At 38.1% G+C, this 16,659-nt stretch overlaps 1 protein-coding gene across 1 annotated transcript in view; it reads right to left on the bottom strand.

Moving 5' to 3' along the window:
* Window positions 1-16,659, bottom strand: part of GLI3 (GLI family zinc finger 3) — a 197,705-nt gene that overhangs the window by 179,962 nt on the left and 1,084 nt on the right. The window contains exon 2 of the mRNA XM_072330201.1: window positions 5,178-5,340. Within this exon, the coding sequence (XP_072186302.1) occupies window positions 5,178-5,301 (124 nt within the window). The 5' untranslated portion in view covers window positions 5,302-5,340. The remainder of the gene's footprint in view (window positions 1-5,177; window positions 5,341-16,659) is intronic.

The raw sequence follows: 16,659 nt of genomic DNA, 5'->3' as shown, positions 1-16,659 counted from the left end.
ATTAGGAAAAAAAGAACAGGAAAAAAAGAGACCTAGATTTAGCCAACTCTTCTTCTGAAAGAATCAGTGGACGAATGAACTTCCTCTCATTTATTCATCTATCAAGATTCATCTTAAGTTACATCATCATTAAGATAATAATTTCTGCTTTCTATTGCTTTAAAGCATGTTCCCAATAACTATCTGATTCTGATAAAGGTAGTAAAGTCCACAACCTACATACGGTTATAATTAGCTTTTTTTCTAAGGCGGAGTAACAGGTTAATAAGAAATATCAGATTACACTGGAACGAGCTCACGGGTCAAAAACTAGACAAAACACATCAAACTGAAAATAAGTGCTTGCCTGTCAGACACTGAACAAGCCTCTACACAATAACTGCATTGTTTCAAGGCAACATTAAAAACATGAGTATAGAGCCAAAAAGTGCAAAAGAGGAAAACATCTTAGTCACTGACAAAACTCACAAGCTAAACAGTAAGTAAATCCTGGCTGAACACAGTATTATAATCTCCCAATGCTCTCCAAGCAATGCTACATAGTGCAGGTTTGCACTGCAAAAGCATTAATTCATCCTACACAGTAATTCTCTGTACTTTTCAGAAAATAAAATGAGTAATTATATCTATAGTTCTGATTCAATTTAAAAAAAAAAAAAAAAAAAAAAAAAACTGCATATAGCTAAGGGCTGTGTTGGATCTGTGTGGGGTTTTTTTGGTCAACAGCAAAAATGTACACATATACAAAGTATAGTATGGAGATGGCAGAGCACTAATGTCCCTGCCTAACTTTAAGCAGTCTAAACATCCGTATGAGCGCCAGAGGTACTACTCCTGCACCCAAAATGAGGCATTTGCCTGAGGACTTGCTGAGTGGAGCTGAAAACTTGACCGCAATGCTGTCATCTAAGCATGCTGCTGATGGCAGCAACAGCTTCCAGGGAAAGCTGTGATGGCAGAGAAGCAGCTACAATGCTCTACCAGCCAGCTCACAAGCTGCCAAGACTAAACACGCCGCTGCCAGTGTGCACTTCTGACATCCAGCACACTTCAGCAAGGCAACTCACCATGCAAACCCCTGCAGAGCTGAATGTGTTCAACTAAGACTATTTTTTTAGTATTAGGGTTCTTTATGTTAAAGAAGCCACCACTGTATCTAACACAGGCCCAGCAAGACAGGCTCCACAGCCTGCAACAGTAGCTGGAGGCTCCCCAGAGGGGGCACAAAACTAATTTTAAAGAACATATTCACATATAATTCTCAGAAAGCCATTTCATGCACAACTACACTGAAGCATTTCTGTGCATGCAAAAGCTTTCAGGATGATGATCTAAACCAAACACAGACATTACAGGGAACAGAGTCCCTCCAATATCACAAGACTGCCCTTTAATGATAAAACATGGTAAGAAATGAGCAGGCCAGACAGTACTGCACAACGACAGCATGGTGGCCTCATTATTGCAGTGCAATACCAGTGACATTGCCGTGACAAAGTATTTATTCACTACTGTTGCTTCACCAAAGCAGATCAACCCAAACATATCAAATCACAACACACAAGAGTAAACGTATTTTACATCCCAACAAAAACTTCTTTTCATGCAGCCATTTGTGAAAGACCATCTCCATCAGCAGTTTTCTTCAGTGTTTTTTTCTCTAGTAGTAAAAACAGTAGTCAAGCAAAGAAGCAGTAAAAGGAACAATCTGCAAGGAAATGTTTCTTTGCAAGCCATATGCAGTTTGGTTAAGATACACAAAATGAAACATATGGGAGAAAACATCAGAAGCCTGCAAAGACGAATTCAAAACAAAGTAAGAAAGGTTCCAAATTACAAAGTCCCACCAGGCACCAAAGTACAAAAATTTTTGTAATTAAAAGTTCTGATCAGTATTTTTTAGCCTTTTTGATCACACATGTTCTAAAATAAGTTTAAATTTGCTCCAGCACTAAGACCTTCCCCACGTGTTTGGGCCTGCAGCACCTTTTAATGGCTTAGTTAAAAATATCTGAAATTAAGCGCTGATAATGGAAATGCTGGCAGCCCTTATCTAACAAAGCACAAACGTCTTAGTGATATAGCAAGAGTGTGGTTAGGTGGGTAAAGTAGAAATCTCTTTTGTATTAAGTAATCACAGTAACTCAGAATTGTCTAATGTAAACTATGGCCCATGCTTGGTCATTGTTCTAGCCTACGGGGCAACCAGTGCCTTGCAAGGATCATCCACAGGCCTAGGCCTCGTACCTTTGTTGCAGAGTTGGAGTTAACAATAACCGCTCCTTCCCTCCATCTTCCCCAACTTATTTCTCTTGCACATAGGTTTACAGCACGCTCTTTAACAACCAGTTTGCAGATGGTAAGACTTGAAAGGTTTCCATGCCCAGTATTCATTTTAAAATAGTCTCTACTAAAAGGTGCATTACCTGATTTTGGGCACTGTTGAAATAATGATATTTGCTTTGCAATTGATGGTACATCTTTTCATGACTGCAAGCTTTTCATGAAACACATAACCAACAACTTACCTATGATTCAAGTTCTGAATACTCTGGAAAACAGCAGAACTGTCTTTCCAACAGCTATCTCTCAAGTACATTACCCTGAAAACTTTGCTAATTAATGCATTGTCCAAAAGGAGAAGCATGAATATTAGATAAGTTTATGAGGAGATATTTTTATGACAGGCAGATGTTGCTTGGCAAGCATAGCAGTCTTCTGACAAAGACAGCAGAGATCATTCAGTCTTTTTGGTACTTATAAAGGTATCTTACCTTGTTAAACAGAGCATTCAAATGCAAATCACAACCATTTAATAAATCCACAGCCCTCTGCAAAAAAGAGGCACTGAATCAGCAAAACCTGTATGTTCTGTAGGAGTGGTGTCTGGTATCAACTGATGGTGTTCCTGTAGTAATACTCATTCCAACATTAAAAGATGTAAACATGATGCAAGCTCAGGCTTTCATACAAATTGGTCCCTTATAACCAGGATTCATTATTATGAGAAACACATCTGCAAGAAGTGAACATAAATACTGCAACAGTACAACTCATCCCTAAATTCCTAAAGTGTCGGTAGATGATTTTGTTTTGGTATGTGCTCCAAGGAGCCTTTAGACCAATAGAAAATTTTTCATGTCCAGGAAGGAATACAACTTTCTATTCTTTTAAAGCCCAACTCTGCATCTCTAGGAAACTGTTTACTTGGTATGTGTAGAAGCAGATTATAAACCCAAACCTCGGAGATTCTGGTGATTTGCCCAAATATAAGAAGATTCTTGCAAGACCAGCCCTCACTCACTGAAAACAGAGGTAACTGACATTACATTAAAAAAATGTAAGCTCAGGCCCCAGGATGTGTGTCACATGAGCATCTCAGTCCATTAACAGGAGAAAACCAGAGTGACAAAAAAAAATGTTATTCATTAGACCTAGAATCTTTTCAGCTCCTGATCCTGACATGCAGTAAAATACACCATCAAGATGCAGCAGGTAGTTAAGAACTAATGCTCTCATTAGGCTGATAGATACAATCGACAGAGAAAATTATCTGATCTGACCAAAGAATTTCAGTAAACCAGTGTCAGAAGAATTAGGTAAAAACATCTTGAAGACTTTACTATTAGCTCTCCAATCTAAATGTTTGATGATACTGCTAAACCCAGCCCAAACAGTCAAGAGATGTGTGCCAATATTGAGTTTGAGTACAGACCCCTGACATCAAAGAACATGCATATGTGTTTAAGTGTGCATCTGTTTGAGAAATTGGGCCAATGCAGAAAATCCTATTATTAAAAAAAAAAAAAAAAACACAATGGGGAGCTCTTCAGCTAATGTGAACCTCTGTAATTCTATTGACAGCAATGGATCTACAATGACTTACACCAGCTGAGGATCTAATTTCATATGCCTTAGAAAACTGATGCAACTTTTTCCATAACTGTTCAGCAGTTTCTATATTCTCATGGGGATCAACCCAAACTATTAGGTCAGCAGGTGCTGAGTTTGCTTTGAATCTGAAGTCCAGTCACACATAAGGACGCTGGGACTTGTGCCATCTATTTTTTACTGACCCACAGAGAATTCCCTCTAGAATGGATGTAGGATGTAGGACTTTGTACTTTACCCCACTCAAACAGATGTTTCTCTGAGAGCACAAACCTTTCTTCAAGTTATCAAAGTGAAAAACTAACCTGGACCACAAGACCAGATATTCGGGTGAGTATGACAGAAGCAGAAAGGGTAGACAGAAAACGTTTTGCTGGGGATCCACTAGGAATCTCCAAAATAAGCAGAAAACCATTTCCCAGTTTTAGCATTTATTGGATTGATTTGGGAAATAATAATAATAATAATACCACAATAGTTAATCTGCAGCTACATAAAACCCACAGGACCAAACTTTCATGACACTTTTTCAGGCAGTGTTTTTCCTAGCCTGCAAAGGGAGTTTTTCACTAGTATGGATCAATACACTCAGCTCCTCTTAAACTGAAAAAAGAAAGGGCTGGAGTTCAGCTCACACATTCTCTGGAGCAGTAGAAAATGCATAAAATTTTGAAGTGAGGTAATCTCTGTGGAGAATTAAGAAAACTATTCTGTTTTTGTAAATTAACAAGCTGTACGTTCACAATTTTGAAACGAACTCATGGAGGGATAGACTCATGGCATAATGTTTTATTGCTGGTCATTAAGGAACTTCGTGAAGGTGGGGGCTATACTTTGTGAGGAGCAAGTTTATTTGCAAAAGGAGAAGACAAAAATCCTTTGCCATAAATTTTGACAGGACTACTTCTGCCTTTTTTGTAATAACTAATAACCTAATTAGTGAAAGAGATGTCAATGACAAAATGCAAAGCACTCACAAGCCCTGCCAGATTAACCAAGACAATTTCTAAAACACCAAAAACAGGAATCTCCTATAATAAATAACTCAGCACACTTACATCTCATAGTAGAACATTTGGAAGAAAAAGATGACGCCTGATGCCAAAATGGGCCTTACTGTGTCCTATCACTTTTCCACCACCAACAACAACCTGTGTTTGTTTTCTTTGTCCTTTACTTAGAACAAACACTGATCCAGGTGCAAATGCTCACTCAATTCACAAAGAATGCATCGAACATAAAATTACCATAGGTTTGGCTGCTAGTAAATTCCTGCTGTTACTCACCATTGGAAGTTGTGCTGGAGGCAACAGCTTTCTCACTGACATCTGTTCGACTGGAGCATTTCACGATGGAATTCTCCACCTTTTTCTTCTCTGTCGTGGTAGAGCTATGGGACTGCGCCTCCATGGTGACTTCTCATTACTTCAGCTCTCCTGGAACTAATACCTGAATGAAACAAAAAAGTCATACACTTTAAACACCATTGGAAAGCTTAGCTCAAAACATCTTTCAACTGAAGAAAAGCCTGCAGCACGGCTCTATTAGCATTGCAGAGGACATTTCCAGATGCCCATCAAATCAGGTTTGCATGCACGAACTCCTGAGAAATTTAAGGAAAAGCTAACACTAGAAACATATACATTCTTCTTTAAAAAGAATGAGCAACGCAAACCACTATACTGCTTGATGGGCTGGCCCTTTTTTTCAAGTTCTAGGGTTTTAACAGACATGGAAGCAAGGGGGAGGTGAAGACAGTATTTCTCTCATGTCCACAGCACTTTGGAACCATGCAAAAGAAATCAAGCAGACATTCATGTTGACTATAGTAGCCAAATATTTAAATTTCTACTGGTACACTATCCGAACACACTGCAGTTATCCTGTCTATCTACACATTTGTCCTACTTGTGTAAACATCTCTCAGTTTGTTTGTTCAGAAATCTAACTCAAACAAAAGTGCATTGGAGCAACACCTTGAAAACCACAGGGAAAGGCAAATATTATTGCTAGTGGCAGTTAATGAGATATTGCTTTCTTTTGTATGCAAACTCTGGAAATGGAAAGCTCTGTAGATGTGTCTGTCTGCCTTTCTGGACTCTTCTCAGTGTCACCTCCAGCAATATGTTCATTTTATACCCCTTGGACCACTTCACCTTTTCAAGCACCGTTGCACTGTTCAGCAGCTTCACTTGATGCACACCCATCTTCCCAAGCAAGCTGTACATAAATAACTGGTAGCAAGCACACACCATTCCTAGAGCTAATGTCCTCATGCTCTGGTATTTTGAACCTGATCCTATCCAACAACAAAAATTAATAATAAATAAATGAGATCACTGAGTCCGAAACAGAAGTAAGTTGTGCCACTCTAGAACAAGATTTGAAAGAACTCAACTAACAAAGGCTTCAAGACAAGCCACAAACTAAACTGTAATGAAGCGTAATTACATTAGCAACCTGTTTCCTCAATTCTGACTGTCAGGAAAAAAAAAAAAAAAAGGTTACAAAGCCAAAGCCAATTCACCACAAACACAGCTGTCTAGTAAACCTTCCCCTTTTCCACCTCCCTGGTAGGAGATCTTTTTAATAGCACAATAAAACACTCCAAAGCCTCACTGTTATACAGTATGGATCAAAGAGGAGCCCAATCACTAAATGAATCATTATTTAGCTAGGCAGCAGAGCCAGGGAACTGGACTAGATAGCAGAGCCCCACTGACACTGAAGGTCTAGCCTTCAGCAATGCATTTTTACTTCTTTGAATTTCTCTCTGGCTAAAAACAGGAGTAAGAAAGCTTTGCCTGTCATGACTGAACACATTCAAGATTATTTCTACCTATTAAAATGCTAAAATAGCAACCCAAGAAATGATAGAAGGTGACATCCTTATGATGCAGGAGTGATCTAACATTCCTCACTTATACCCAGCAATGCTCAAATACTGAGGGGATATCTCATACCAGCTTCTTTATAAACAAGATCCCTCCAAATTTCACATATGCTTCCCCTCCTTCGTCTTGTGCAAGACAGTACACAGCCTAGGTCAATTCTCATCCACATCAAGCTGTTCAGACTATTCCAATGGCACAGGCCAGGGGAAGATGGTACTACTGCCAAGCTTTCCCCAACACCTATGTCAGAACATGACCATTTTCCCTCTACAGACTTGGTCATACAAGCATCAAAATCTGCTAGCACCTATTCTCCAGCCACAGCACAAGCTGGTCTTTCAACATGCTGTTACCAACTTCAGCTGTGTTATTAGGTATTCCCTAAGAACAGATTTCTAGTCTCCCTCTGAAGGAGTTTTAAAAGTTACACATTTTCAGTTGTGGTTATTTTCCTTCTGTTTTGCCTTTTAAAGGGCCAAGGCATCTGCTGAGCCAGTGCTTCCATTTACATCAAAGAGTTCGGCTGTGTGACAACTTGGAGAAGAAAGCTGCAGAATGTGGCCCTCGTTTCCTTCAGCCCTGAGTTCACAGGCCTCTTGTCTTTTGGCTCAGTCACGAAAGGAAATCTTGTACTCACTACCTAACTAGAAAGGAAGACACCACATAATTCACTCCACCACACCAGCAGTGGCATGAAGCACTAGTGACGATTATTAAAAGGCTGCCAGGTGTCCACAGCATTCCACATCTCCTAACTCTCTCTTTCATTTTTATGCTGCCTGCTGTGGACAACGGTACAGAACACAGCTCTAAAATAGCAGCTGAAGTGGATTTTTGGTCAGAAAATTACAGAATTGGCAAAGTGATAATATAAACACATGCTCTTGGTACCTGTTCTGGTTCATGTCTGCTTAGTTTACATACAGGAGACTGTTCTTATTAATGTCAGCATTGAAGAAAGAACACTGCACGAGTAAACTTTCTTCTTTGGCCTTACTCTCTGCATCCCTGGCTGACTGTTGCATACATTTCCCTTGTGCTTTCCTTCCTCAGCTCTCATGTTCCATGGTGTCTGCAAGAATTCCAGCAGCTCCAGCTACATTCCAGTGCTGCACCAACTCTATGGTGACAGGCTGGGTGGATGAGATGGAGAAGTAAAGAAAGACAAGAAAGACTGCAGGGCCAATCATCTGAGGTGGGTGCCTTGGTGTGTTTCACCAAGCACATCTGATACAGAAACAGACAACTGGAAATCAACATGGTGCCTCAAAAAACGTTTCTTTCCACAAACACAAACTTACACCTGTGTTGAAAACACAACCTATGCACAATTCTTTTAGAATCATTGCCTGTAATTCTGGCTATGTTTTTTATTTTCTTACAGAAATTGTACTGAAATATGAGAATTACGATCTACCAAAAAAATAAAAAATAAAAAAAAAAAAATCAAGAAACAGCAAGAAAGTCTGGGACAACATGAAAATTTATTTCCACTGGCTGCTAATTCCTATCAAAAAGCATTCTGAAAATCAGCCAGCTTCACCTCATCTGCACATTAAAATATGATGCGGTTTATTTAACAACATACAGGTCTCCTGCCAGCACATGGGTCAGTAATTTCCCAGTTCCCACCCCTAGGCTTGAGACAATATACTTTTATTCAGCAAGGATAAGATCCTCATTCTGAAAAGCAGAGAGCTAGCTTCACTCAGCTCTCCAGCATCTTCATGTGCATATGAATAGCAATAAAATGCTATTAAGGTGCTGGGCAAAAGTCTGAACTTTCATAAGTAAATAAACATTCCTTCCTGAAAGCAAACATTCATGGCTTGTTCCCATTCAACCATGCCTGAACCTTTTGTAATATCCCTAAAGCCTGACCTCCCTGCACAATTAAATTCCAGACCCCCATTTTAAACCTAATCTTTCCCAAAACAACAACCTGCCTGCAGGTGTGTCTCTTCTTTCTTGAAGCATGTATGCAAACTTTCACAAATGCATGCTTAATTGGGGGAAAAAAAATAGGAACAAGCTTAATTACGTAAGGAAAACTGCCTTTTTTAAAAGGAGCATCAATGGCAATATGTTGGCAATGTATTTTGAACAAAACATTCTTTCAAGCAGTTTGAAATGATATAATTTCCGGTCCAACGTATGTTGGTCATAAAATTGTGCCTCACTGTAGTAAAACAATTGTATTAATATAGCAGGGAGGGAAAAAAAGTCTCTATTCATTTACTCACAGTGTCAACTAACTGAAATGAGGGGAGTAGCCCTCACCCCAGAAGAGCAGGAAACATGACCCCATCTGAATATTACACTGTGGTTTTCCAAGAAATCCTCAGCTCTGCTATGCTCAGCTCCTCTCTGAATATTTAGATCATTGTTTGTTTGGTTTTTTTTAAGTCAATAATTTCACTTTAAGGACCAGATCATGCACACATTTATGCATGTAAATAGTCTCACTGACCATCAACAAGACTACCTGCTTCCACATAAGCTGTCAGGAATCAGCATCTTAAACTCTCAATTTGCACGTTAGGCTGGTTTTAAACCCTCCGCCTTTATGAGATATGTTTTTGAGGAGGTACCTTTTAATGCATTGTTTAAAAAAAAAAAAAAAAAAAAGCTTCTCACTGCTTCATTCGATGCCGCTGCAGTTGTATTCAGTTCATTAACAAGTGGTTTGCATCCACTGAGAAGAGCTGTCTGAAATAGCAGTGTTACAGCATTCATCATCATTACATCAGCAGTAGGGAAGCTCAGACTGATTGCTATCAACAACCAGAGTGCCCCAATCAGCGTGCAAGCAAACATAGCATGTTTAATTTTTCAGAAACAACTCTGGGTATTTAGGGTGGTTCATAGGTACCACTTTGATTCACACCACTGGAAGCAGTCTTTGGGGATACAACACATCTTGAAGAGTGCAACTGTATGAAAGTGAAAAACATGAGGGGAGGCACAAAGAACAATCAGGCCATGGCAGCCTCTTTCAACCATAAAGGACCCTTTATCAATTTTATCAAAACCAGTTACACTGTTCCTTGGGATTATTTAAGGATTAAATAAATAAATAAATAAATCCGTCTTGTTCAGATGCAACCAAATGCAAAATTTACACGAGACAATTTTATGCTATTATACGGGAGCTATTCCACACTGATTTATTCAGGTTCAATTCAGGAACGCTTTACTTCTAAAACCTACCTAGACCTCAGCACTGCTTCTCATCAAACCTGCTAGCAAAGCTGCCCTGAAAAAGTTACCCCTGACAGTGCTCGCTATAAAATACACGAGTGCTCTGATATTTTAAGCAATATCTACCAGTTACAATATTAACCTCTCGGAACACTTAACTATTTTTATAACATCTATAGGAACTAATCTAAATGCTACACATTTTTGAAATAGTTTCACCTTTTCTCAGTTCTCTGTAAGCTAAATCAGAGCTCTGCAAACCTCATTAACTACTCCTGGGCACATTTCATACGGATTCTTCCCCGGTGAGCCAACTGGTCACAGTAAGACTGATATAAACGGGGTAAAACACAGACTCATACTGACTGTGTATAAAAACACATCGAGTCACTAATAAGCTGTGGAAGAGATATCTTATACTTCACAGTATTCATCTGTTTAACTTACATGCCTGATTTATAAACGTGCCACTCGTGAACTTCGCCTAAATCTGTTTCAAATGCAAAGTAAAATTAGAAAAGAGACAAAACAAAATGACTGTATCAGATTTGCTGCTTGAAAGTAAAAAAATACCCCAAGTTATAGGGCGCCACACGTATTAATGCAATCTTTCCAAATTCATTTCTATCTGCTGTCTCTTCCTGTAGGTTACTTTCCTTTAATTTCTTTCCCCCATATAGACTGAAAAACAACTAGACCTAAAGCCTGGTTAATGATGATCTGATCTGCTCCTGATAGGTTAAATAGCTCGTGGCAACAATAATGCAGGATCACAAACACAAAGACAATCAGCTAGGCAATGCAGTGCTATTATCATCCTCATGATTAAGATCCTAAGTGAGAAATTATTCTATGGAGTGCATTGAACTACTGATTAAGTGTAATAATTTCTTGGCTCCGAACTACATTTTCTTACATCCTTCCGATGCAGATAAACTGAACTGCTGAAAGTTATGAAAATATTTAAAGCATATACATACAGTGGGATCAGTAAGGATGAGTAACAATTTCTACTAAGGCAGCACCTCAGTTGTTCTTAAAATACATCACCCATATCCTCCTGCAAGAAGATTATCTCTGCTTCTGTGATGATATTTATCCTGTTGTTAAGTACAAGTCCAATTAAATATTTTTACTATCACATTAACAGATTATACTCTGTATCGGAATAAACAAGCTTTCCACAAGGAAAAAAGTGATCTGTAGTTAGTTTCTTATCCAGTAAATAGAAAGTAATGGATAAAGAGACTGAAGGATTTGGGTGCAGCTGCCTAACAGCTCCGCTCTCCATCTCTCACAGAAGCTGCTGCTTGGGAACAGGCAGCACAAAGCTGAGGGTTTCAGAGCCAGAATTTTCAGCACATTTTAGTGACCTCTCATTTCAGAAACAATATACCCTCCAAGGTCAAAATATATATATTCCATTTCTTATCCGAGACCTTTAGATTTAGTAACTGTACATTAAAGTGAAAAACAAACTAAAACATGTCATTAACACTGCATCTAAGTATTTGTTATTTTAATTACATGTCCGTGTGTTTGTTTTTACTCTTAATTTGAATTTTGACCCTCTTACGAACAATCTAATCACAGAAAATAGAAAGAACAAATGTTGTTTCTTAAAAAAAAAAAAAAAAAAATAGAAAGTGCTACATGTTTTTCAAGCTTCCAAATCTGTAAATATATGGGAGGAAGGGACAAGATAAGGGTTAAACACACATACTCTTTGCAAAGTAGAACTCCTGCCCAAATAAACCAGTATTGGTAGAAAACTAAGAATAAGCTTATTTTGCAGTTCTACACATCCTTGCGCTTTAAACGCCAGAGCAGGAAAAACCCTAATGATATGTCAAAGAATGATTAGCTGTGAAAGAATTTACATGGAGAAAAATATCTTCTATGGACTGCTTGTAGCAATAGCCTAAACTAAGAGTTCAGACTTTTCAACCAGTTCTACACTCAGTTTTTGCCCATACCTTTCTTCAGGAATTCAGCAGCACTTACTCCAAAACAAACTTAAACAACAGCATAGTGGCTTCCTTCTGTACAACACTTGTGTTAAGAAACCTGACTTAGAGCATTCATGAGCTCAAGATCTGAAAGCACAGGAAGATGCACAGAGAAACACAATCAGCAAGTCTTGCTGTGTTGATAACAAACCCTATGACTTCTTCTGTTGATACTATTATTAGCATTAGAAACATATATGGTAAGGGCATAAAATGCTGTCTTCTTTTCTTTCTTGCTGATATTTCGACAAATAGTTTGGTAAAGTAAATTATAAACATCTGTAGCGGGTGTGCTTTGCATTATGATTCATTTGGTTCATCAAATAAGAAGTTCCTACAACTGCCACGGGAAAAAGCAGAAATATTCTATAATTCAGAGCACTAAAGCTAAACACAAATTCCAATGGCATGATCATTTTCTTCACACTTTTGGCTTTATCTCATCAATCCAAACAGATTACAGTTTCTTTAGAATCAAAACTAGACCTATATATCAATGTCAATCTACACAGGAACTAAACTCAAGGAAGAATATATTTAATATACAACTACTGCAAAGATGAGTCTTCTGTTTCCAACTTACAATACGCAAATGAGAGAAGAAAGAGTGTATCCAACATTTTTAAATTAGCATCTTAAAACAAAATTAAAAGATTCAGGTAGAATGTTCATGAAAGTCCCATCTTTTGATCACCACCCCCATTCCTGGAATAGTATTTATCTACTTAGCTTAACTTTCAACTTACAGGATACCTCAATCCAGAATTTCACATTCTAACCCAAGACAGATGTTTCAACAAGAGAGAGGAAAGCTCACCATAGCCAAGAAGAACATCAAGCATGAAAAGTACCTTATAAAACATTATCTTCAGTATTTATAGTTTATTTTAGGTTTTACACCTGTCTCATAGCAAGAGTAAAACTGCACCATGATTCCTTCAAGTTTTGGAAACTTGACAAAATACAATAGGACAACTCTGACCTGCAGCAGCGTGAATTCCTTTGCAATCCATCATCCATGTTCAAAGTGGGTAATCACAGAATTATACAGCTGTCTTACTGTTCAAGGAAAAACTTTCACCATGAATTGAAAAGCCAAACAAAACCACACGACCTGTTAGTTAAGAATTGGTGGTGCTAGAATTTCATTTTAATTATACGCAGTTCAGAACAGCAGACGCTGCACTGCAGTGATGCTAACTTGATCTGTGTTTCTGACTATTCGATTTCAGGTATTCACATATCTTACTTAACGAAGGCTCCATTCTCTCAGCAGCTGGATGAAGCATGCTTCACACACAGTTCATTTTCTTGATGTTAACAGATTTGTATACAAAAAGAATTTCATACCAAGCAGCAAATATTGCTGTGGGAAGGTTCAGTTCTATACCACCAACAAAACAGCTGGGTCCTCTAGCCCTAACCTAAATATCAGACACAAAAATAGACAGAAGTGATCTGAGCATCTTTGTAGAAAGGGATTACTGGTCTAGGTAATCAGTGCAGGAAAATAACTGACATAACAGTGGCCAATTCAGCTAACAAATTCTTCCATTAGGATCTTGGGTTATTGGTGGATTTTGATCTTATCAGTTCTGATACTCAGCAACTATTCACTGACAAATGCCTTCTTTCTCAATTAGTCTGTCCTTCTTTGCAATCTAAATGACACTGCAGGTGTTTTTAAAGATCTATGTACTGTCTTGTTTCGTTCTTAAAACAAAGCAAATCAATTCTTCAGATCAGCAGCTAATTTAATACACTTCCAAGGTAACGCAGGTTCAATTAATTTATATGTACAGTGCACACAATAACAAAACCACAGTATGATGCCAGTGCGATCTTTAAGAAAGTTCTCCCCTAAATCTCTGCAGAAAGTGGCCTTAGAAGAAAGCAGGGATTAGAGGTAGGGAGGGGACTTACCTCAAACCCAGCCAAGCGAAAATCAGAGCGGTAATTCTACAAGTCGGTAGAGCACACTTTTAGAGCTATAATGGTGTGAAGAAGTACTGGGCAGCATTGCCTGAAGGCAGCACTAATACACTGATGACTAATGACTGGGCCATGCAGACAATGAATTTGGGGGTTGAAAACTAACAGAAACCGTGCAGCACCTTGACAAATGGGCTTTCAAAATTTCATTCACTGAATAACCTTTAAGCATAAAATTGGCTCAAGTTCTCTTGGGAAAAATATGACACGTTTTTGGACAATAAGTACTTTCCTTTTTAATTAAAACTATTACCCCAAATACATAAACATGATTACAGCGAATAAAATCTAAGAGTTAACTCTTTAACAGCTGGAAAACAAGGCAAGACCTGGAAGCTGAGGTGCAATGCCACCCGTTCTTAAGGGCCAACAAATTCTAGGGTTCACTACCTGATTCCATGAAATTCACAACTGGCAGAACACATTTTCCCTTCTTTGACACTTAAAGGAGAATGAGAACTTCAAAGGTATGTTTAATGAGCTGCTACAAATACAATTGGTTAAAAGAGGCTCAGAAATTGTGCACTAAAAGCTATACTGCGCTTAGAATTACAACTGGAAAAGTCTCATTTTAAAGAGCCTAGTCGAAGTCAAACCCCCATAAAACAAATCAAGCCTCACATAAACTTTGTAACCTTGTGTACTGACAAACACATTAAAACAAGAGAATCACACTTTAAAGGGTCTCTTTTTTCAGTGCAACTCACCTTCCAATCTGAGAACAGTAATTCTGGCTATTTTTACAGACAGAGTGAAATATCTGAAGTGTCTCTAAATTAACAAGTACCACTTGCCCTAGACAGCATCGCCTTTAGCAGCTCCTAAAAACTTCAGAAAAGGATCTTAAAACAGGAAGCTTAGTGAGCTCATAAAACTGTTGTTGGAGCCAGGAACACATAGCATATTTAATCTGCGAACTGTGAGAGTCTACAATGATTTCAGCAAGATCTGAGGCATGCCCTCAAGGTTTGCTGGGATCTGGGATTAGGGAGTTGATAAGAACCCTCTACTGCCCATGGACATGTTTTTCTTCTGCAGTTAAACACAAATGCATAGAGACGTTTGACTGCTGCTTGGCGTTACTGCTCAAGTTATATAAAAGCTTTGCAGCTCCTTTTGCTGTCAATATATCAAAGTTAAAAAAAAAATCATCAAAGTGTGAAATTTCATTTAAAGTCTTTGCCAGTCTACAGCTCTATTTCACAGACCTATCAAATAAAAGTACAGATGAAAAATACACTGGGAGAACTTGAAAAGTTTGCAGCAGCACCCATTGCCCTATTTTTGTTTATTCTGTCTCATTTTATTTGATATTAAAGTATAACAAATCAATCGCCTTATAAAAACGACAAAATCTGAAGGGAGAATGTCTATAAAACCTATGCTTGGAAGATGACTTGAAATCATTATTACAGCTGAACCTTTTGTTGAATAAAAAGCTTCCTCTGCAGCCATTTTAGCATTTTAATTGCCTAACTGCAAGTTGGCAGAAAATTTCTTGAATCTTCCAAAACAATCAGAATGACTACAGAAAATGAGTGCCAGAAAAACTTAAGCCTTCTTCAAAGTATTCTTTAGCTAGGGATTTACAACAATTGCATAAAGAAGAAAAGTCTGACTTTTAAGATAATCTACTATAGTCTAAAAGCATTAACATTCCATTACTAAGGTTTTCCTGAGGATTTCATGACTCATTGATTCACTCTTCCTTTAAGTCTGCTGCTTCTTTGTACGTTACTGTCTCCATATAGTTGAGTGCATGCAACGCTGATCATTAAACTGTTTCCTTCCATAACTCCAAATAAATCCTGCTCTAATAAGCATCAGATTCCTTATTTATCTGGCAAGGATGATGAACTTCTCACTAACGTTCTGAAAAATAGAAAAAAACGTGCCGTTCCTCACTTGAATACGTGGGATGAAATTCAAACATGCTACAGAGCACAGGTAATGAAATAGACTTTCCAAAAATGAGGCAGGAAGTGTAATTGAAACTACTTAAACTTTTAAGAGTCAGCATCAAATGCATACAATCGTCTCGTTAAAAAATAATAGAAAAAAAAAAGAAAAATAATAAGCAATCTGTAACATGTGCAAATTAACATGATATCTGAACACTTCGATAATTTGGTTTCTTTAGCAACAGTTCCAAAACAGAGATGATTTATACAAACCAATAATTTCTCAGCTCTCAAAAATGTTTTTGCACCTGAAATCACACAATGTACCTTTCACAACTGAAGGCTGCTTGCAACAGTAAACGCTGTTGTGGCCGCTGCACGCACTCTCAAGTCAAAAGCATTATTCCACTTAAGCAGGAAAACGCAGGTGATGTCTTTGTTTTGTAGCACTTGAACAGAAAAGCTCAGGAAAACAGCACGTTGTACTGAACAACGTGTGCAGTTAGCCACTGTGCAGACATTAAAGCACCTTAAACCATAATTTTATTTCCACTTCCTAACAGAGAAAGAATATACATACGCTAAGGGAGCACACTTCTTACTCATTCTTCTTACTCATTCAGAATCACATAATCCTGCTTTTAAAACAAATAATCCACCCCCTTACCGTAGCCTTCTCTCATAATTATTATTTTAAAATTGGGCTATACACCAAACTGAAAGTATTTACACAGGAGCTCATTAAACCCAAAGCTTCATTATATAAACAAG

The sequence above is a fragment of the Excalfactoria chinensis genome, chromosome 2 (genome assembly GCF_039878825.1).
Source record: "Excalfactoria chinensis isolate bCotChi1 chromosome 2, bCotChi1.hap2, whole genome shotgun sequence".
In the NCBI taxonomy this organism is placed as follows: Eukaryota; Metazoa; Chordata; class Aves; order Galliformes; family Phasianidae; genus Excalfactoria; species Excalfactoria chinensis.
This window is presented reverse-complemented; position numbering and strand designations above follow the sequence as displayed.